General features: G+C 52.2%; 1 protein-coding gene across 6 annotated transcripts; it reads left to right on the top strand.

Annotated features, from left to right (window-relative positions):
- The first annotated feature begins 1,103 nt into the window (after window positions 1-1,103).
- Window positions 1,104-21,757, top strand: LOC111147753 (protein phosphatase 2 regulatory subunit B'delta). 6 transcript variants are annotated; one of them, XM_022503977.1, is made up of 17 exons: window positions 1,351-1,413; window positions 6,038-6,115; window positions 8,730-8,735; window positions 16,851-17,067; window positions 17,305-17,504; window positions 17,592-17,702; window positions 17,828-17,920; window positions 18,336-18,466; window positions 18,601-18,660; window positions 18,762-18,870; window positions 19,080-19,133; window positions 19,438-19,608; window positions 19,714-19,841; window positions 20,470-20,571; window positions 20,675-20,747; window positions 20,894-21,010; window positions 21,162-21,757. In XM_022503977.1, the coding sequence occupies exons 1-17, from the start codon at window positions 1,387-1,389 to the stop codon at window positions 21,297-21,299; spliced, it is 1,815 nt and encodes a 604-aa protein (XP_022359685.1). In that variant the 5' UTR covers window positions 1,351-1,386; the 3' UTR covers window positions 21,300-21,757. The 6 variants fall into 6 exon arrangements, with proteins under 6 accessions (XP_022359683.1, XP_022359684.1, XP_022359685.1 ...); XM_022503975.1 differs by lacking the exon at window positions 8,730-8,735 and having other exon boundaries at window positions 1,104-1,413; window positions 16,857-17,067; XM_022503976.1 differs by lacking the exon at window positions 8,730-8,735 and having other exon boundaries at window positions 1,264-1,413.
- The last annotated feature ends 368 nt before the right edge of the window (window positions 21,758-22,125 follow it).

Genomic DNA, 22,125 nt, shown 5'->3' with positions numbered 1-22,125 from the left:
AAGTGTCAGACGCTCAGCTGAGCCACCCAAATGCTGCCCCACGCCCCCAGCGTTAGATTTTTTTTTTTTTTTTAAGATTTTATTTGTCAGAGCACAAGCAGGGGGAACAGCAGGCAGAGGGAGAAGCAGGCTCCCCACTGAGCACGGAGCCCAGCTAGGACCCTGGGATCATGACCTGAACCAAAGGCAGACTGAGCCACCAAGGCACCCCTTGACTTTTTTTTTTTTTTTTAAGATTTTAATTATTTATTTGAGAGCACTTGTTGCCCTTGAGCACCAGTTGGGGAGGGGCAGAGGCAGAGGGAGAAGCAGGCTCCCCGCTGAGCAGGGAGCCTGCCAGAGGCTGGGCTCCATCCCAGGACACTGGGATCTTGACCTGAACGGAAGGCAGAAGCTTAATTGACTGAACTACCCAGGTGCCCCTGGAGTTGACTTTCTGAAACCTATTCCTCCAGCCACTTCTAGATTTGTGTATTTATTACATTGTATCTTAAGCATCTGTTCATACAAGTCTGTGAACTTCACCAGTCAGTAAACCCCCTAAAGTCAGGATCATTCATTAGGACATTGGCTTGGGCAAGGTGGAAGTAAGGGATGTCTATCCTAAGACACTCAACGACATAGCTTTTCCACTGTATTCCCAAGTGTTCCAATCTAGTTGGTTCCCCAATCACAGGACACTTGGCAATAGGAACGGGGACCCGCTTTCCAAAATTGTAACAAACCCAGAATTTTCATTTAATTTCACCCAGGTCCCCGGGAGCCAGCCTTCTCCTTTCATTCTCTGCAAGTCCCGTCTAGGAAACGGATTCCCTGGAAGACAATCGGGAGCTCTCTCCACCAATTTTGCATATGCAATTAGTGCTAAGTAACCCTGATGAAGAAAGGTACCCTTCATTTTACGGCTTCTTTCCTTCCATTCAGACTGAGCGAAGGAGCAGAGCAGGGAAAGAGTAAAAGCCACTTTGGAAGGGACCGGGCTGCGAAGAATGGCCGAGGCCGACACATACCAGCCGCGGGAGTGCGGCACTAGGTGCTATGCTAGGGTTTCCCCTTATCCCCGCCTCCTTTGTTAAGCTCGACCCACTTTAGGGCGGGACCTTCCGCTTCAACCAATTCTGGGAGACGAACCCTGGCGGTTTGTACTCTTCCTTTCCAATGAGAAAAAAAGGAAGCCGCTTGGCCCCAGTAACCAATCCGAGGAGGCGGTGCCTGGTTGTCAGGCAGGTTTGTAAGAGTTCGGGCCAATTGGAGGCGCAATCACCGCTCGACCCGGGCGCAGCGCGCAGGCGGTGGCGAAGAGACGCCGAGCGGGCCGAGTGCGGCCGAGCAAAGCCGGAGCCGGAGCGGGGCCGCAGGAGCCGGGCTGGGTCCGGACGGGCAGAGATGCCCTATAAACTGAAGAAGGAGAAGGTGAGTGTGGCCCTTTTTCTCGCGCCTCCGCCTCGGGGCCTGCGCGGAGCTCCGGGAGAGGCCGAGCCAGGCCCGGGACAGCCCCAGACTGACCCTCCCGTCCGGCCCCCGCAGGACTCCCAGGGCCAGTTCTCCACCCCCGCTGCTGGCCGCACCCCCAGCCTGTGCGGCAGCTGGGAAGCCTCCCTCACCTTGCCTGGGATGGAGTCCCCCGCGTACACCTCCATCCATTCCTCCCTTCTCCTACCCCCGGCCCTGGGTAACCACCTCCCTCCAGATCTGCCCCACTCCCAGGTCACTCCCCTGCTTTTTCTCCACCAGCCCCCCCCCCCCCCGTTTACCCGTTTGGGACAGCCCCTCATCTGAGACTGCACCTCCCTCCAGCCCACCTCCCCGCCCCCCGCGCCCCCCATTGCGCGCAGCCCCTTCTCTTCTTACATGCCTGGGCCTGGGCCTGGGCCGGCCTTCTCCACCGTCCCCTACAGCCCCTTCTCCCTCCCCGCGAAGCTCCTTGACCTAGAACTGCTCTGCTTTCTCTCTCCTCCACCAAATCTGGCCTAGGCCCCTCCCTCTAGTTCTTCCTTCACACACAAACTTGTAAGCCAGAACTGAGCCCTTCCTTCTGTTGATGGAACCTCAGAACGTCAATGCTGGAAGGGACCTCTGAGTGCATTCAGTGCACTCCTTAGTGATACAGATGAGGAGACTGAGGCCCCGATAGGGGAAGGGACTTGGCCAAGGTCACACAGCCTGCTTGGAGGCCCAGCTGCAATACGAGGTCTCTTGATTTAAAGGCCTCCTTTGTACCAAAGCCTCCCTATCAGGCATCAAGCGACTTGCAGGTTCATCCTAAGTCAGTTACCCTTCCTACTCTGAGCAAGCTCCTCCTTTAATTCCTAATCTTAGGATAACCTTTGCATTTTTCCAATTTTGCACCAGTGGTGGATTCCTGCCTTCCTACAGTACCCTCAAATCGGGAATCTGCCCTTACTATGGGATTAGTTTTCCTTCTTACCCCAAAGGCCAGACAGCCGCCCCTGGACACCTTGACTTTCTCATGGTGTCCTGATACAGACTGTTTCTTGATGTTGCCTTCTTTACCTTCCTCTTCTACCTCCATACTGCCTTCCCCTGCTCTTCATCCCTGCCTTTCTCTACCTTCTATTTCCTGCTGTTGCTGAGGTCTGACTCAGAGGTGTGGTTCCTTTGAGGTACAGACTCACACAGAGGATGCTAGGATACCAGTTCCAGCCTCCCCCAGCTTCTCCTCTCCTGGGGTTGGCCCCTCGTGGTGTCTGGTCTGGTGCTCTGCTCAGTCACTTTATGACCCCAGAGGTGTCTTGCTTTCATTTGCCCTCCAGTGGGCTGGGTTGCTGGGTTGCGGTCCCTGACCTTATCAGTTCAACTCTTTATCTTGGGGCTTTCAGAGATTTGGCAGGCAAGTGTGATTCTGGGTTGTCCCTATAACCTCACAGGGACAGAGGTTCTGAGTGGAGGGCTGGTGATGGTGTACTAGGCACTGAAGCTTCTGGGGTCCTGGGCTTGGCAGGTTGGTGTGCTGCACTCAGGCCCTGTGTCCTTGGGGAGTGGGCCTGCTGAGGTGGTTTGGGCAGTGGAGCTGTGAATGACACACAGCCGCACCTGAGGCTAAGGGGCTCCGTCAAGGAGTGTGGGGGGGTGTGGAATTCAGAGGAAGCTGGTGAGGTCCCCACCCATCTGTAGTTTTTAGTCTTGTTGGAACAGATATTGTCCCATCTACAAAAAGCCTTCTACTAGATGATTGAGAAGATTCTTAGACTTGCTAGGACCATAGATATTTGACCATAGTACTTGGCTGGGAGAGAGTATTGGCGGAATTGGGGTGCACAAAGCCAGGCATCTTTGATTCCCTTTAAGGTTTAACTTTCTGCTCTTGATTTCCAGTTGCATTTGGCCTCCTTCAGTGTTAACAAGTCCGGAGGGGGTGGAGGGACAGTGTGACTGAGGTTTGCCTCGATGGGGTGGGAACAGAGAGGAGGGGTGGGCGGGGGATCTTTAGTTTGGGTCCATCCCCTTTCCTCGTTCTTAATCTCTGCTCGGCCCAGTCTTGGTCATCCTTCACAGCCTCCTCCCTGAAGCCTTTTCTGAGCCCTCAGTCAGGAGGGAACTCTCCCTCCTCCCCTGGGTTTGCACAACACTTGATAGGTCCCCTGGTCTTTCTGTGTTCCTGTGGACTGCAATTAATTGTGAACAAATCTTTTCTTCCCCCTTGAGATAATAACTAAGCTCCATTTTGGCTGGCCATCTTCCTTGCACACAGTAGGCACTCAGTAGATGAGTACTGAGTCAATCCCTGGAGGCGATTTGCTTCCTTCCTCTTCCCTCAGGTTCTGATCTGGGAACATACCTCTTAGGTTCCTAGGCCGTGTGCCCCTGCTCCTTTCTACCTTGTCGCTTTTGATAATAGTCATACCATTGGCTAACATTGGGATATTCACGTGCTGCATGGACACTGCTACAGGGGATTAGATCATTTGATTGCTGTCACTTAAAAGCTGAGGACTGAGGCTCAGAGAGCCTGGTTCACCTGCTTACGATCATAGAGCTAGTAAGAGTTGGGCCCAAAACAGAGTGTGGGGTCCGAACCACCGTGCGGGTGGCACTTGACGCTGGACTGTTCTAGGGTGCTCTGGGGTGCGCTGGGGTGCTCTGCCGTGTGCACACTCCCCCTGTTCTGCAGGAGCCAGGGAGCAAGGGTGGTGGGCGTGGCTTCCCCATGCCCCCACACTCGCCCACGCAGGCAGGCAGCTGGGATCTCTCTTAGGAGCACTCCCTGATAGGTTTGAGCAGTCGGGCTGGTGGAGGGGTGCTAAAAGGAGAAGGAGCTTGTGGTGGAGCAGAGAGATGAAACCCATGCAAAGATGGGTCAGCTTTGTCCACGCGGCCCATGTCTGGGGAATGTGTGGGCACCTCAGTGACTCGTGCCTGCACCCCCTCGTCCTGTTGCGCCACACCCCATGCTCTGAGCCATACTCCCTGGCCCCTTGGCGAGGGGTCAGTGTGCCCAGCCTGGTCGGTGGGCAGTGGAGAGGGTGCTTAGCCCCAAGGAGGAGCACCCTGTGACACGTAGAGCTGCTCCACACCTGGGAAGGGCTCTCTTCCTCCCTGCCCCCTCCTCCAGCCCACACAGAGCTCTGTTCTCGCAGAAATCCCTGTGCCCCCATAGTCCCTATGACTTAACATTTGTCACCGAAGGGGCTCAGGTGCCTTCGAGCGGCAGAATCTCAGAGCTGGAAGTGACTTCCAAGGTCCTCCGACCAAGTCTGCATTTACGGCTCCCATCCCTTCTGCCCATGGTTTAGAGGAGTCAGGAATGCTCCTTTGCTGGAAGGCTCTTGGGACCCGGGAGCTCGCAGCCCCATGAGGCAGCCAGTTTCTGTGCTGCTGCTCTAGGAGAAAATTCTTTCTCGTTCGGAACCTCAGTCTGTCTTCCTGCCACTTCATCCCATGGCTCTTGGGCCCCGGGACCCACATAGAACAAGTCGCAGCTTTAGTTCGCATGCAGCTCTTCATTTATTCCCATTGTTAGCCATCCCAGCCTTGCAGCTGTTGCTCTCAGGACAGGCTTTTGAACCCACTCCCAGTACGGGTTGTATTTCGCCAGAAGAAAACCTAGGGTTTGTCGTTGTCCCTCCCAAATTCTGATGCTCACGAGTGAACCAGATCTTGCCAAACAGTCCCGTGAAGTGCCAAGGACAGGGGCCCTTTCCCGCTCTCCCCCCTCCCCCATGCCAAGCACTCCACACTCCGTCTGTTAATTGGATGGAAGGTCAGGGGGTACAGCCCTGGCACTTGGATGATTTGTGTTGAGCTTGCAATCAGACCTAAATCCCCAAGTCTTTTTCACATTTTCCCCATCCTGTCCCTGTGCAGTTGCTTTTTTTGGCCCGAAGCATAGGAAGAGATGCCGCTGGGCAGGCGAGAGCTCTGAGCCCAGCGGCCCAGTTCCCGAGGGAGACTTCAGACTAGCGCTTGTCTTTGTGGCAGGTCAGGGTTTTACCTCGGTCCCTGTCTCTGTGCTTGTCCACTGGGGAGTTCTTGGGATAGTTCCTATACCCGATTAGGCCAGTAGCACCCTCTAGTCTGGGTGTGATTTGTAATTTCCCAAAAAAAGGCTTCCAGGTCTTTGCAGATGGCCTTGGGTAGGGGGGAGTGGTGATTCCCTCCCCTCCAGCGTGAGAGCCTAGGCTCCTCCTTCCCGATATAGCCAGAAGCCAGGCTGAGTATGTTGTTCTATGGTGCTTCTCCTTCAAGCCCCTTACCCTGGTTCTTCCTAGACAGAGGCCCTCCCAGGCCCCAACTCCTACACCAGCCATGCGAGGTGACAGAACACTATCTTGCTTAATTATCCTATCTTCACAGTGTCTTCCTGACCAGATTCCAGACTGTGTGGAGAGACTGACTCTCCCTCTGTGTATCCCCAGACCTCCTCCCCTGGGCTGGGTTCAGGGTACATGCTCCATGATTCCGATTGATTGATTGATTCGGTTGGACAGAGGATAATTACAGCACAGACTTACGGGGTCCAGATGAGGCCACTCTCTCCCCCTTGCACCTGCTGACTACCTCCATCTTCCCCCTTCAGGAGCCCCCCAAGCTTGCCAAAGGCACGGCCAAGCCCAGCAGCTCAAGCAAGGATGGTGGAGGCGAGAGCACCGACGAGGTAATGATCACGGACAGGACCCTAGTTACGGGGCGGGCACCAGCTCCATGTGCTTAATGTCTGGTGGGTGAGGGATCCCAGGGGGCCGAGAGTTATCCCAGCAGAAGAGACAGGATTTCCGCAGCCTGGGAGGGACTTGGACAGCCCAGCCAGGTAGCTGCCCTCGGGAAGCCTTCCCCTATGGCTGGTGTAGAGCAGAGAGAGTCTGCGGGACTTCAGACTTCCCATCAGCTCCCTTGCAAGTCGTTTCTCTGTCTACCAACTGTGAGTGATGAGAACTCCTTTCTCCTTAGGCAGCAAGCTAAGGGTATCAGGGCCTGGGGAGAAGGGGAAAAAGTACACGGGTGCTCAGTGGGGGATGAGTGGCTTCAGCAAGGCTCAGGGTAGGGCATGGGGGTGGGGAGAGGCTGGTGTCCCCACACTGCAGACAGGGCTGGGCCCACTGCCCTTGGTTCTGATTGTAGAGGAGCTGCTAAAGGATGGTCATGCACAGCTTGGCAATCTAGGGCTGTAAAGCCATAAATGGCAAGCCGAAAGAGCACTGGAGGGTGGAGAGACTTAAGTCCAGAGTATGTCCAGGAAAGTTCAGGAGTGTGCAAAGTGAGATGTTTAAGATGGTGGCCAGGCCCGGGGACACGTTGAGCAAGTACCTGTGTTACTCAGAAATTGGTGATCCTTGTTTTCTCTGCTTCTTCTGTCCTGTTCTGAACTGTTCAGAGGGTTGGAGGACAACAGGAAATAGCTCTCCAGTTATGGGCACAGCTTGTGGGGTTTTTGGGAAGAAGACATCAATTAACAAGTGTTTGGGGTTAACCCTGGTTTTGGCTTTTTCTGGGTACTTCTGGTCCCTGTCACCTCTAAAGAGATCCAAGCACTTTTCACACCTCTGACCGTCGTTTTAGGCCTCACTTAAGTCATCAGAAGAAGAAGGGTAGGTTTTCCCCATTTTACAAACAAGGGGAGTGGGGACCACAAAATATGAATTCCTCCTTCCTCTGCACTTATGCAGTAATCTGAGCGTGTCTCTAGGATAGGCCTTATCACTTGGTGTTGTAACTATTTGTCAAACATGTGTTTCTCTCCACCAGACTATGGACTCTGAGGGGAGGAGCTGGGTGTGCTGGAGCTGGTACATTGCTTTTTCCACGTACCTCTATGCTCATGCATTGGGTCTTTTTTTGGAGGTCGGGGTGTTTATATTTATTAACTTTTTTAAATTTTTTTATTTTTTTATTTTTTTTTAAAGATTTTATTTATTTATTTGACAGACAGAGATCACAAGTAGGCAGAGAGGCAGGCAGAGAGAGAGGTGGAGGCAGGCTCCCTGCGGAGCAGAGAGCCCGATGCGGGGCTCGATCCCAGGACCCTGGGATCATGACCTGAGCTGAAGGCAGAGGCTTTAACCCACTGAGCCACCCAGGCGCCCCTATTAACTTTTTTTTAAAGTAACCTCTAGAGATGCCTGGGTGGCTCAGTCAGTAAAGCATCTGCCTTTGGCTCAGGTCATGATCTCAGGGTTCTGGGATTGAGTCTGACATCAGGCTCCTTGCTCAGCGGGGTGCCTGCTTCTCCCTCTGCCAGCCACTCCCTCTGCTTGTGCATGCACGCGTGCTCTCTCTCTCTCTGTCAAATAAATAAATAAAATCTTAAAAAAAAAAAAAAAAAGAAGAAGTAATCTCTACACCTAATGTGGGGCTTGAACTCATGACCTCGAGATCAGGCATTACATGCTTCTACCGACTGACCCAGCCAGGTGTCCTCATGCACTTGGTTCTTAATAAATAGCGCTCCTGGGCAACACTCCTCTGGGCTCAGTCTCCCCTTTAGGAATGGTGACATCTGTGGGACCCACAGGGAGGTGGCTGGGAGCTGGCAACCGACATTCAAAGCAGCAAGAGGGACTTAGAAACAGGATTTAAAGGGACAGAAAGGAATAGTTAGAGGGCCGTTCTCATCTCTTGCCTAACTAACTCCCACTTGTTTGGTTACTAGGTAGACTGGATGTCTTGTCCTAAAAGCAGCCTTTCTTGACCACCTCCCTATCCCTCCCCAACAGGACGTGGTCGGGGCAGCGATGAACCACAGCTGTAGTTAAACAATTTTTTTTTTTTTTTTTTTTTTTTGTAGTTAAACAATTTGATGTAAATTCGTTGTTCATCAGTTTGAACCCTTGTGTCAGCAGTGAGCTCTGTGAGGCTCCCCTCCCATGCTGAAGGGCCTGGCACACCAGAAGTACCTGTATTTGAATGCATTAGTGACCAATAAGCAAACCAGTCAACTTCAGAAAAGTGCTGGAGGCGACCTTAGAGTCTAACCGTCTCCTTTCATAGGTAGGAAAATGAAAGCTCAAACAGGCTAAGAAAGATGCTGAGACCAACTGTGGGGATTTCTCTCCACTGCCGTTCTGGAAACATGGGTTAAAGGCAGTGGGTCGATAAGAATGAGGCCTTTCTGAAAGAGGAGAGTGCTGAGTTCGCCTTGGGCTCTGTTCTGTGAAACGTTGCCCAGGGCTCCCCTGTAGGAGGCAGCGGCGGGAACTGTGCATGATTTTCCAGGCTTGTCCATGGGGCCCCGGGCAGAGGGATGGTGGAAAAGTTGGGGGCCGGGCTACCAGGCTCAGGTCCTCCAAAGCCGTTTGGCACAGTCCTTCCCTTGCTTTTTCTAGTGCAGAGTTTGGGGCTCTTTTACCCTGGGTCATGCATTTGCCAGAGGCTTTTCAATTGATTCTAATAATGATAGCAGCCACCATTTATTTTATTGGGTAGTTACTTGTGTGTCAGGGTCCCAGGGCAGCCATTACACATGCCCAGAGACGAGGTGGCTTAAAATAACAGAAATTGGGGCGCCTGGGTGGCTCAGTGGGTTAAGCCTCTGCCTTTGGCTCAGGTTACGATCCCAGGGTCCTGGGATCAAGCCCCTCATCAGGCTCTCTGCTCAGCGGGGAGCCTGCTTCCCCAACTCTCTCTCTGCCTGCCTCTCTGCCTACTTGTGATCTCTGTCTGTCAAATAAATAAATAAAATCTTAAAAAAAAAATGACAGAGATTGATCCTCTCATGGTTCTGGAGGCCAGAAATCTGAAATTGACATGTCAGCAGGCCGTGTCTCTCTGAGGTTCCAGGGAAGAGTCTTCTCCCATGCCTCTTTCCCTAGCTTCTGGTGGTTTTCAACAATCCTTGGTGTTCCTTGGCTTATGGATAGATCATTCCAGTCTCCTCCTCAGTCTTCACATAGGGTTCTTTCCTGTTTTTCTATGTCTCTCTGTTCACCTTTCCTTCTTCTTCTTCTTCTTCTTTTTTTTTTTAAGATTTATTTATTCATTTGTGAGGGAGAGAAAATGCAATCAGGGGGAGTGGCAGAGGGAGAGGGAGATAAGCAGACTCGACTCCGAGCGGGAAGTCCAACGCCAGGCTTGATCCCAGGGCCCTGAGAGCATGACCTGAGCCAAAATCAAGAGTCGGAGGCTCAACCGATTGAGCCACCCAGGCGCCCCTGCATTGCCCTCTTCTTATGAGGACACTAGCTGTATGGGATTTAAGGCCCACCCCAACTTGATTATGTCTTCGAAGACCCTGTTTCCAAATAAGGTCGTGTTCACAGGTGTTGGGTTGACTTGAATTTGAGGACACACACTGTTCAATTTCCCAGGCTCTGTCCTCAGACCTTTGCTTGCATTTTTTTTTTAAAGATTTTATTTATTTGATAGACAGAGATTACAAGTAGTCAGAGTGGCAGGCAGGGAGAGAGGAGGAAGCAGGCTCCCCACTGAGCAGAGAGCCCGATGTGGGGCTCGATCCCAGGACCCTGAGACCATGACCTGAGCCGAAGTCAGAGGCTTTAACCCACTGAGCCACCCAGGCGCCCCAGACCTTTGCTTGCATTTAATCTTTTAATCTCATTTAATCTAGACAACACTCCCCTGAGGTCATTCCATTATCGTCATCATCCCATTTCACAGATGGAACTGAGGCTTAGTGAGGTTAAATAGCTTCTACTCAGCAAGTAAACAGTTGAGCTGGAATGCAGCCTGGTGTGGTGTGGCCCAGGAGCCAATTCTCCCGGGTTCTTACTGACCTGATACACTGGCTCTGAGGTTATTGAAGAGTCTTAGAGCGGAAAGGAGCTTGAGAGATGGGGTCAGGCTCCCTTTTGACCCACTGCTGCAGGCAGCGGTCCTTCCTGGTCTCTCTATGGAGAGAATAGCTCATTGCCCTGGACCCTTTTATATCCTGTGCCCCGTCCTGAGTTCTGGGAGCGGGGACAGAGGGAGGAAGACTCTATCCCAATCTCACCCACTTCAGCCTGTCCTCCCAGTAGCCAGAGTTGTTAACCTAAAAACATTTTTTTGTCTTATCAATCCTGAATTTAAAAGGCTCTGTTGGGGTGCCTGCGTGGTTCCATCGGTTAAGTGTCTGCCTTAGGCTCAGGTCATGGTCCCAGGACCCTGGAGTTGAGTCCCGAATCAGGCTCCCTGCTCAGCAGGGAGCCTGCTTCTCCCTCTCCAGCTGCTGCCGCTCCCCCTGCTTTTGTGCATGTGCTCTCTGTCAAATAAATAAATAAAATCTTTAAAAAAAAAAAAAAAGCTCTGTTGGCATCTCACTGCTTACAGGTTACAGTTCAGATTCACACTCTGGACCCCTGTGAGCTGGCCCCACCCCATTCTTCCAGCTCCCATCCTGGTTTCTCAGCCCCACTGGACTTCCCATCCTCCGATACAAGCCCTTTTATAACTCTGGGCCCTTACTGATGAGATTCCGCTGGCGTGGATGACTTTATTTTCCTGTGCTCTTTCTTTGCCTGCTGAACTCAAGTGTGTCCTTTGAGAGCCAAGTCAGAAGTCACACCTGCAGGAGTGCTTTCGCTAATTGTTCAGCCGGAGCCTGTGTTCCCAGATCTGTGGTGGCCCTCTCTGCTTTTTCATTCCCCTGAGAGCTGCCGGCGTGTTGGTCTCGCCCACTGGACTGTGAGCTCTCTGAGGACAGGGGCCACCTTTTAATCTCTAAGGCTTAGCATGACTTTAGTCAATAAAGGGAGAAAATAATGAAGCGCAGCTAGATGGAGCTCTGGAGAGGAGAGAATGCCCCTGCGGTCTTGGGGCTTTTACACGAAAATGATCTTTATTTGACTAGTTAATTTGTTAAGCAAAAGCAGTGATGTTAATCTTTGCGTTTTTCTTTCTTTCTTTCTTTCCTTCTTTCTTTTTTTTTTTTGAAGATTTTATTTACTTATTTGACAGAGAGAGGGAGAAGCAGACCTCCTATGGAGCAGGGAGCCCGAACTGGGGCTCAATCCCAGAACCCTGGGATCATGACCTGAGCCGAAGGCAGACGCTTAACAATGACTGAGCCACCCAGACGCCCCGTGCCATAATACTTTCTATAGTGCTTAATTTGTATTTCTGTCTCCTGCTTCCGGTTTAAATATTTGGGTTTGGTTACTAATGGTGGCTGTGTTAGGATCAGTTTGGACTAGGATTGGTTCAGAGTGGGCAAGTTTAGTTGCAGTCTCTTATTAAAAGTGAGCTTGGTGCCTAAATTTGAAGTCCCACTTGACTGCTGGAGGCCTGAATCTGGGAATGCTTCTTGGAAGTGGGAGGACAGGGAGCTCAGGCAGAGGAGTTGGCCATGACATAGTCTCAGAAGTGGGACCAGGCAGAACCAGTAAGGGGTGGGGAGCGGGTTGGCTGGCTTGCCTCTGGTCAGTGTCCACCCATGCTGGGAGGGTTGCAGAAGGTTCTCCAGGGGACTCACCTGCTTCCCACCTCCAGCCCGGGTCAGTAGAGGAGTCAAAAGCTGAAGCTTTGGGGCACCTGGGTGGCTTAGCCAGTTAGGTGTCTGACTCCTGATTTTGGCTCAGGGCGTGATCTCAGGGTCATGGGATCGAGCCCCACCTCAGGCTCTGAGCTCAGCACAGAGTCTGCTTGTCCCTGTCCCTCTGCTTCTCCCCCTCTAGTGTGCTCTCTCTCTCTCTCTCAAATAAATAAAATCTTAAAAAAAAAAACAAACTGAGGCTTTTACTAGGCGCCTGGCTGGCTCCGTCAGCAGAGCCTGCTGCTCTTAATCTTGGGGTTGTAAGTTCAAGCTCCATGGTTGGGTATAGAGATTACTAAAAAATAAAATCTTTAAAAAACATGTTAAAAAAAAAAAGCTGAAGCTTTTAGGAGAAAGAGTTGAACATGAAGTGAGTCGCTGGCACAGCCCCATACATCCCTTCTGACAAGCATGTTTCCCAGGGAAGAATGAAAAGACCAGGAATGCCTCACTGGCGCTTGGCAGCCCGGTGCTGCTGGCTGGACAAGCTGTCTGTCAGATGCTTCTTGTGTCTGGGGCCTGGGAGCCAAGGGTCCTTACAAAACCAGGGTGGCCCGGTGGGATGGGCTGTGGTGGGGCAGGCTGAGCTCAGCTGCTCTCGGGCCTCCCCCACCTTCAGTGATGCAATCCTAAGTAGGGAAGAGACCTTAGGCATCAACCTGTTTTTTTTAAACTTTGATTTTTAAACTTTGATTTTTAGCCATGCAGCCCTCTGTTCTCTTAACCTTACTTGGAGATTAGTTCATTTCTCTGTTAACAGAGAAAATTGAGGCTTTGCTTCTCCCTTTCTGGGTCCAGTGCCTGCTTTCCCTGGACCTCTCCTCTGTGTGAGGCTTATGGAGGTGCAGGGGTCTGTCTTAATCTGGGAGGACAGAGAGAGATATGTTCTTCCTTAGAATTTTGTTCTTCTGAGCCCTTGGCCCTGGTATCACTAATGTTCTTCCCTCCTCCTCTGCTCCTGACACCGCACAGTGTTCTGTTCTGATAGGTCCCAGCTTGGGACAGGAAAGGCCTGGGCTTGGCCCCCTGTCAGTCAACCGTCCAGACCTTCATGGAATGACTGTTAGGTGCCAGTGCTGAGGGGATCCAGAGGAGTGCAAACCAGGGTCCTGGCTTTCAGGGAACTTACCTAGTTGGACATGTGAACACACCAAGCAAGAGACATCACTGGGGATGATCCCAGAACCAGTGAAACAGACAAGTAGTGTCAAGAGGTCAAGGGCAGGGACTGGACACTGCAGGGTTGGAGTTGAGAAGGCTTTTTGGAAGAGGATGGAACTTAAATGTGTCTTTAAAAGATGAAATGCTTTCTTGGGTGCCCCCATGGTATTTATTCTTTTTAGAGAGGGAGAGAAAAGGCAGGGAGGGGCAGAGGGAGAGGGAGAGAGAGAATCTTAGGCAGGTTCCAAGCCCAGCATGGAGCCCAACACGGGGCTCAGTCTCACAACCCTGAGATCATGAGCTGAAAACAAGAGTCAGATGCTTAACTGACTGAACCACCCAGGTGCTCTTGGTTTCCCCCATTTTAGACCAGGGAAGACAGTGGACCCATAGGAACTTTTGAGGTGTGCTAGTTTGAGGAATTTCCAGGTTGCATTCCTAAAATCCAGGGATGGGAAATAATTAATTGTGATAATAGTAGAAGACATTTCTTATAAAAACTGTGAGTCATATAATGTTCCCTTAAATCCTTATTACAACCTTATGAGGTAGGTACTATTGTCATCCCCACTTTACAGATGAGGAGACTGAGGCAGGCAGACTGTATGACTTTCTGGAGGTTACTGGGCTAATAAATGACAGAGCAGGAGTCAAACCCAGGCAGTCTTAGCATGAGTCTGTATTCTTGACCACTAAGCTCCACAGATAAGGGTTTGGTTGTTCCTACAACAGGGAAATTAAGGCCGGAAGCAGGGATGGGTCTGACACACACCGGGCTCTGGTATCCCACCCTTCTGCCTCTCTCCCCTATCCCTCACTGAGGTATGACCCATCCGCCATATGCCAGAAGAGAGACCCCAGACGCCAGGGCGCCTTGCACAGTCTGCCCCAAATCACGCTGGCCGCACGCTGGTCACAGCAGAAGACGAGTATGGCGGCTGCTCTTGCCCCATTTCCTTGCACTCCCCTAGTCAGGTTAATGTCTGGAGCAGTCGTTTCAGGTGGAGGAGAAGACCAGATGGCCAAAAAGGTAATGAGCTACCCTGGACCCACAGGCCTGCCCCAGGCTGGATCCAGTACATCTCTCTTCTCCTCTGATCCCCAGATAGGTCACAAGCTTGACATAATTGTTTCTATAAAAAAAATTCAGAGCCTGCAAAGCATAGCATTTCTGTCCTCCTCCCCTTCCCCCTACCCCAGAGAATTTCTCATTTTCCCATTCCTGTGGTAGGAAGTCAGAGTTTGGGGAGGAGACTGGAGAGCCGGTGGGGATGGCAGGTATGAGGACAGAAGGTCAGCTTCTCCTGTGGGTACCCAGCTGGGCATGGCCTCAGTCCTCTGGTCCTGTTGCAGTCTCTGGGGGCAAGCTGTCCTGTGGCTTTGCCTCTGCCCTCTCCCCGCAGGTGGTTACCTGGCAGGACCTGGGGGCGGACAGCCACACACCTGTATGTAGCCGTCTGAAGATGGGCTTTGTGGGGCTCCCACACCTGCGTCTGGGAGAAAGTAGAGACACAGCTTTAAAAAATCAGCAGTTTTTCTCCAATTATATAAAAGGGTCAGCCGGCAGAACATTTAGAAAAGATGAAAAGTCCTGTATCATTGTGCTACAACGGGAGATAGTCATGAACACCGTGGCAGACTTGCTCTTGTTTTTTCTTTCTGCACTGGGTTTTGGTTTTGTGCATGTGGTACAATGTGGGTGAGCTCATTCTGCTTGTACAGTTTTGCATTATCCTTATTTACCTTAGCATAGGAAGCAATTTTCTGTCATTACATAGTTTTCAGCTTCGTTTTATCTTAAAATTTTTATCAACATGACAACATGTACATTGTCAGGAAAGTCAGGTAGTACCCTTGGCCTTGTAATGAACAGAGCGGCGCCTGCCTAGCCCCCCGCTCTCCTATTGCTCTCTGGAGACACCTTTCAACTCCCCTTTCCTTGGAAATTGACTTCTGTGCTTCCAAATAAGATTCTTTTACTACTTTTTGTTCTTTAATTTTTCTTTTCTTTTTTTTTTTTTTTTTTTAAGATTTTACTTATTTATTTGACAGAGAGAGAGATCATAAGTCGGCAGAACAGCAGGCAGAGGGAGTGGGGGGGGAAGCAGGCTCCCTGCTGAGCAGAGAGCCTGATACGGGGCTCGATCCCAGGACCCTGAGATCATGACCTGAGCTGAAGGCAGAGGCTTAACCCACCGAGGCACTCAAGCACCCCTCTTTAATTTTTGAGTGTTAGATATTATCTCTTGACTTTCTACTATGGAAAATTAAGGCCTCAGCATCTTATATCACCAACACAGACATTTCCCATGCTCCCAAAATACTTATCACCAATTTTGGGCAAATTACTATGACTATGTAAATGTTTTCCAGAGCTGAACCATGTATGATTACATTTAGTACATAGTTTTTATAAACACAATTTTAACTCCCATGATTTTCCTTCCATCCCTCCATCCATTTATTTATTTGCTTTTATAAATAGCGCTGTAAAGAAAGTACACAAAAGGGGTGCCTGGGTGGCTCAGTGGGTTAAAGCCTCTGCCTTCGGCTCGGGTCATGATCTCAGGGTCCTGGGATCGAGCCCCACATCGGGCTCTCTGCTCAGCGGGGAGCCTGCTTCCTCCTCTCTGCCTGTCTCTCTGCCTGCTTATGATCTCTGTCTGTCAAGTAAATAAAATCTTTAAAAAAAAAAAAGAGAGTACACAAAAGCCTTCTTTTGTATGTAAGATTTTTCTTTTCTTTTTTTTTTTTTTTAAAGATTTTGTTATTGTCAGAGAGATAGAGGGTAAGAAGGGGAGCATCAGGCAGAGGGAGAAACAGGCTCCCCGCTGAGGAGGGAGCCTGGTGCAGGACTTGATCCCAGGGCCCTGCAATCATGACCTGAACCAAAGGCAGATGCTTAACTGACTGAGCCACCCAGGCACCCCTCTTTTTTTTTTTTTTAAGTTTTACTTGTTTATTTGCGAGAGAGAGTGCACATATGTGCTTGTGGGATGGGGGAGGTGGAGAGAGAGAATCTCAAGCAGACTTCCGACCGAGTGCTCCATCTCAGGACCCTGAGACAGTGACCTGAGCCAAAACCAAAAGCCAGACACTCAACCAACTGAGCCACCCAGGCACCCCTGTAGGATTTTCTTAAGCTATATTTTTCATAGTTAAAACTACTGAGACATAAGAATAAATTTCTTTGAACTTTTTTATTGGGGGCGGTGTTTCTTTTAACCTTGAACCGAAGAATGTGACTCAGTCAGTAAAGCAGTAAAGTACACTAATCTCACATGTGTTGCTTAATGACTTTTCACCTGTGTTTCCGCTAGGACCCACCTCCCAGATCCAGTTAAGAGAGAGAATATTTCCATTATTCAGAATGTTCCTCAGGGCCCTTCTCAGTTAAGCCCATACCCCCGCCAGCCCTCCTCTGGAGAGACAGCCACTTTTCTGCCTTCTGGTACCATCAGTTCATCAATTAGATTTGCCTGTTCGTGAACCAGAACAAGCATTTTGAAGGCTCTTGATGCCCAGGCAGTGGGCATCATTTTGGAAGACACAGCTTCTCGACCCCTCTCTTCTAGGGATAATAGACCTTAGCTATCTCTGATGCTGACTGGTGCTGCTCCAGGGCGGGAGACAGCTGCGTGGCTACCCAGGCCTGCACAGGCAAAGATGGATGGGGGGGGGGTGTTGGGGGGGTGGAATGGGCAGCGGCCCAGGGTGGTAGGCATACCTTGGGGAGCCGACTCCAACCAGCCACTTGTTTGACTAGGCCCAGTCCCAGCCGCAGCCACAGCCGCAGCCCCAGCCCCAGCCCCAGCCCCCATCATCCAACAAGCGTCCCAGCAACAGCACGCCACCCCCGACGCAGCTCAGCAAAATCAAGTACTCCGGAGGGCCCCAGATTGTCAAGAAGGAGCGACGGCAAAGCTCATCCCGCTTCAATCTCAGCAAGAACCGGGAGTTGCAGAAGCTCCCTGCCCTGAAAGGTACTTGGAAAAGGTCAAGGGCGCTGGTACACCAGGCCTAGGGGTTCCCGGGGGCACTGGCTGATGGAGGCTTTTGGGGTATTTTGGAGGGATGGAAGTTCTAGAGAATATGAGAGGGAGTTCCACCAGGGCTGGGTTGGGGGGCAGGTCGGTGTAGGGGAAAACCTTGTAAGGCTAGTAGCACAGGGCAGTGAAGGGCTGGGGACGAGAGTGTGACTGTTGCCTCCCTGCCCCCAGATTCGCCCACCCAGGAGCGGGAGGAGCTCTTTATCCAGAAGCTGCGCCAGTGCTGCGTCCTCTTTGACTTTGTGTCAGATCCGCTCAGTGACCTCAAATTCAAGGAGGTGAAGCGGGCAGGACTCAACGAGATGGTGGAGTACATCACCCATAGCCGCGATGTTGTCACTGAGGCCATCTACCCTGAGGCAGTCACCATGGTGGGCATGGGGCAATGGGGTGAGTGGGGAGGGACCGTGGCTGTGGAGAAGCCCAACAGGAGCGCTCACCTGGGTCCTACCGCTCAGTTTTCAGTGAACCTCTTCCGGACGCTGCCACCTTCATCAAACCCCACTGGGGCTGAGTTTGACCCAGAAGAGGATGAGCCCACCCTGGAAGCCGCCTGGCCGCACCTGCAGGTATCAGAGGGAGGGGGCAGTGTGGCCTGGCTACAGGGGATGGGGTGCTCGGGGACCTGCAGCTAGTGGGGATCTCTCAGACCTTGGGGAACTCCGCCTAAACGGATGCTCATTGCCCCCAACAGCTCGTGTATGAGTTCTTCTTACGTTTCCTTGAGTCTCCTGATTTCCAGCCAAACATAGCAAAGAAGTATATCGACCAGAAGTTTGTCCTTGCTGTGAGTCCCTGAAGTCCCTGTCCTGCCCTCCTTCTAGTCCATGAACTCTAGCCCCACGCCCCCTTGAGGCAGCCCTGCTCCTTCTCCATCTGTTGAATAGATGGGCTTTCAGCTGGGTCTGGTACAAAGGGACAGGTGGTGGTGGGAGGGATAAACAAACCTCTCTGCTCTTGGGAAGCTTCCAGCATAACTGAAGGAAACAAGCAACAGTTACCTCTTCCCCGGCAGTGGGGCACGTAAACGTGCGTATCCAGACATTGCCCTGGGGAGAGCTGTGTCTCTGCTTGCCAGAGACTTGTCCCCATGCCCCCCATCCAGAGAATCTCTAGCTGTCCCCTGGCTAGGACCCCGTGTCACCCTAGCCCTCCCTGGCTCCTACCTCAACTCAACTGCCTTTCCCGTCGCCGGCTCCCAGCTCTTGGACCTGTTTGACAGTGAGGATCCTCGAGAGCGGGACTTCCTCAAGACCATCTTACATCGCATCTATGGCAAGTTTTTGGGGCTCCGGGCTTATATCCGTCGGCAGATCAACCACATCTTCTACAGGTGAGGCCAGAAGCCAGGCTTAGGAGCAAAGCAAGCCCTGCTAAGTGGGGGTGGGAGCAGGGAGGTAGGAGGACTCTGCAGAGTGCTGGAGGGACATCAGGGATTATCAGGAGAGCCTTTCTTTCTTCCCTCAGGTTCATCTATGAGACAGAACATCACAACGGAATTGCTGAGCTCCTAGAGATTCTTGGCAGGTGAGAGGTGGGGTGGGGGGACGCATGCCCAGAGGCTGGAGGGATTGGAGCACTGAACTTGACCCGTCCTTTGGTCCTAACAAGCCTCTCATAATTCCTAGCATCATCAACGGCTTTGCCTTGCCCCTTAAGGAAGAGCACAAGATGTTCCTCATCCGTGTCCTGCTTCCCCTTCACAAGGTCAAGTCCCTGAGTGTCTACCACCCTCAGGTGAGCTGCCTTCCTCCTGATGATTCCTGACTCTGGCAGCAGAGAAAAGAGGGGGAGGGGAAGATATTCCAGCTGGGATGGGGGTGGCAGAAGGAGTGGGTGGGTAATTCCTCGGTACACCTCTTCTTCCATTCTGGGCTCTTGCTTCTGTCCCTGACCTGAGACCTGGGCCCTGCACCTCACCGCCTTCCTGCTTCAACCTTTTGCAGCTGGCTTACTGCGTGGTACAGTTCCTGGAGAAGGAAAGCAGTCTCACGGAGCCGGTAATTCCCCTTCCCAGCCCCAGGACACCTCTTCTTGTCAGTTAGACTTGCCAGTCTGCCTATCAAGTAATGCCATAAGCAGGGGCTCAAGAGGGATGTGACCCAAGAGGTGACACGCTTTCCTCTCTGAAGGAAGAGTAGAGCCTATGTATACGTAGGAAACAGATCCCGGTCAGAGAAACGTGAGCAGTTAAGGGGAGGCCACCCAAGCAGTGCCCACCCAAGTCGGGGGAGGGGCTGGAAGACTTCTGGCAGAGGCAGGCAGGTGTTGAGGGAGAATTTTATCCCTGTGCCCTCCTCACAGGTGATTGTAGGACTTCTCAAGTTCTGGCCCAAGACCCACAGCCCCAAGGAAGTCATGTTCCTGAATGAGCTAGAGGAGATTCTGGATGTCATTGAACCTTCGGAGTTCAGCAAAGTGATGGAACCACTCTTCCGCCAGCTTGCCAAGTGTGTCTCCAGCCCCCATTTCCAGGTGAGACGCTGACCTGCACATCCCTGTCCCCTGCCTCCCAGAAATTGGGGAGGGTTTTAAGCAGAGCTATCCGTGTCCCTGCTGAGTCCCACCTGTCCCCACCAGGTGGCAGAGCGCGCCCTCTATTACTGGAACAATGAGTACATCATGAGCCTGATAAGTGACAATGCTGCCCGAGTCCTCCCCATCATGTTCCCTGCCCTCTACAGGAACTCCAAGAGCCACTGGAACAAGTACGGGGCTGGGGCAGGGCTGGGTGGTGGAGCTCTGGTTTGGGACCCTGTAAGTGTGGGGAAGAACCAAAGAGCCAGAGGGCCTCATCTGGCCACCGAGCAGGGGGGCTGGTGCTCACCGCACGCTGATAGGCCCTTGAGGACCTGCCCAGCGAGGGGACAGCTCTGTGAGAGGACTGTGATACCATACAGCAGAGCAGGGCTCGTATCCTTTCTATGGCCAGATAGTGGGTGGCTTTGGAGACCTCATGATGTGCTCTGAGAAGCCCATGTGATCTTTGTAGCCTGTGCTGAATCCCAGCCTTGTAGAGGCTTTCCTGCTGAACACAAGTGCACTGTGGTGCCGATACCGTCCACCCTGCTGCGGGGAGACCATTAGCGTAGGCCAGAGGGTAGGAAGCGTTGGGAAGAAGGTAGGTCTTGGAGCATGGGGTGAGGGAAGGACAGACAGGCGGACCAATAGCTATAAAGACCCTGAAATGCCAGTCCAGTCACATGATTTGGCTAGAGAAAGCAGCTTACGCTGCAGAGGTCTCCAAAAACTCTTAGCAGAGACTCCTCCTGGGAGAGAGCACCGCCCTCAGCGTTGGTAAGACCTCCTATACCCGATCCTTCTTCCTGGCGGCAGGACAATCCATGGACTGATCTACAACGCATTGAAGCTGTTTATGGAGATGAACCAGAAGCTGTTTGATGACTGCACGCAACAGTATAAGGCAGAGAAACAGAAGTGAGTCTCTCTCTACCTGGGGGCCTCCATCTTCACCCCTGGGGTCCCTCTGGTTCTCTCTCAAGCCCACTCCCCTCCTCCAATCCTGTCCTTGCTCCCTTAGGGGCCGGTTCCGAATGAAGGAAAGGGAAGAGATGTGGCAAAAGATTGAGGAGCTGGCCCGACTTAATCCCCAGGTGAGGTTTTGCTGTTATTGCCCCGAACTCCAGGGCCCAGTTTGGCCGAGGGAGGGTTTGTTTGAGGAGGAACACGAAGCAGACAGGTCCACCAACTTCTGAAGTGGCTCTCACAACCTGCCCGTGCCTCTCCTTTCCTTACTCAGTATCCCATGTTTCGAGCACCTCCACCACTGCCTCCTGTGTACTCGATGGAGACAGAGACCCCCACGGCAGAGGACATCCAGCTTCTGAAGAGGACAGTGGAGACAGAGGCTGTGCAGGTGGGAAGGCACAGAGGGAGTGGGGAGCAGAAATAAAAGCTCTGGAAGGGAGAGGAGATGGGAGTAGCAGAGCCCAGGAATAAGGGGAGGAAACCATAGAATCTCTTGGGAATTGACCAGCATCCCTCACCATCTTGGTACCCACACGCAGATGCTCAAGGACATCAAGAAGGAGAAGGTGCTGCTTCGGCGGAAGTCAGAGCTGCCCCAGGACGTGTACACCATCAAGGCGCTGGAGGCACACAAGCGGGCGGAAGAATTCCTAACTGCCAGCCAGGAGGCTCTCTGACCCCCTCACCATCCTTCCGCAGGGCCACAGCCCACTCAGCCCTGGGACGCTGCCCTAGCCCTTCACCCTCTGCTCCCCACTGGCTGACTTGGGGCAAGGCAGTGCCTCTCTAGCTACTCTAGGGAGGGGATGCAGCACTTGAAGTGGGGACCCTTATACAGTGGTCTCTCTTCTCCCCCAGATGTGTTCATGCCTCCCTGTGGCTAGTACAGACAGGTTGAGCACTGAGATCCTCAGCGCTCAGACAACTTGGGGATGCCTGTCCCCCTCCTGCTCCTAACCCCACAGCTACTTGAGGCTGCTCTGAGAAATACACACAGGAATACATAACGCTCCTCTCCCCTTCCCTTCATCCTCTTTTGAACTCCAGGTGTCTTTCCTTTGCTCCCTCCCCTGAAGCACATAGGGAGCAGCAGATTACTCTCACCAAAGTTAGGTCAGGCCCCATTGGCCCCTGGAGTAGCTGGAGGGGAGCCAACCCCCAACAGGCACAAATAGGCCCCCAGTCCCAGCAGTGAGCAGGCTGATGGGGCTGAATTATTTTCTTTAACCCCTGCCTGACCAAGATCACATGGGAGGTCAAAAGGAGAAAAGCATAGGCTGTGGACCACAGGTGATGAATATAGGGCCCAGATGGACCAAGAGAAGGGGGTGAACAAACACCCTACCCTGTGCCCCCTCTTTGATGAGCAGCAGCCCTGGGATCACAGACATGGAAGGGACCACCCTGGGGCTGACTGTTTTCCCTGGCTGTTGGCTCCCAAAGCCAGGAGGCAGCAGGGCACAGTGCCCTGAGCATGGCTTCCTCAGCACCTGTTTATTTCCT

This window comes from Enhydra lutris, unplaced genomic scaffold (assembly GCF_002288905.1).
Source record: "Enhydra lutris kenyoni isolate GAN:26980312 unplaced genomic scaffold, ASM228890v2 scaffoldscaffold17, whole genome shotgun sequence".
In the NCBI taxonomy this organism is placed as follows: domain Eukaryota; kingdom Metazoa; phylum Chordata; class Mammalia; order Carnivora; family Mustelidae; genus Enhydra; species Enhydra lutris.
Note: the sequence above shows the minus strand (reverse complement) of the source record. Positions and strands in the feature narration are given on the sequence as shown.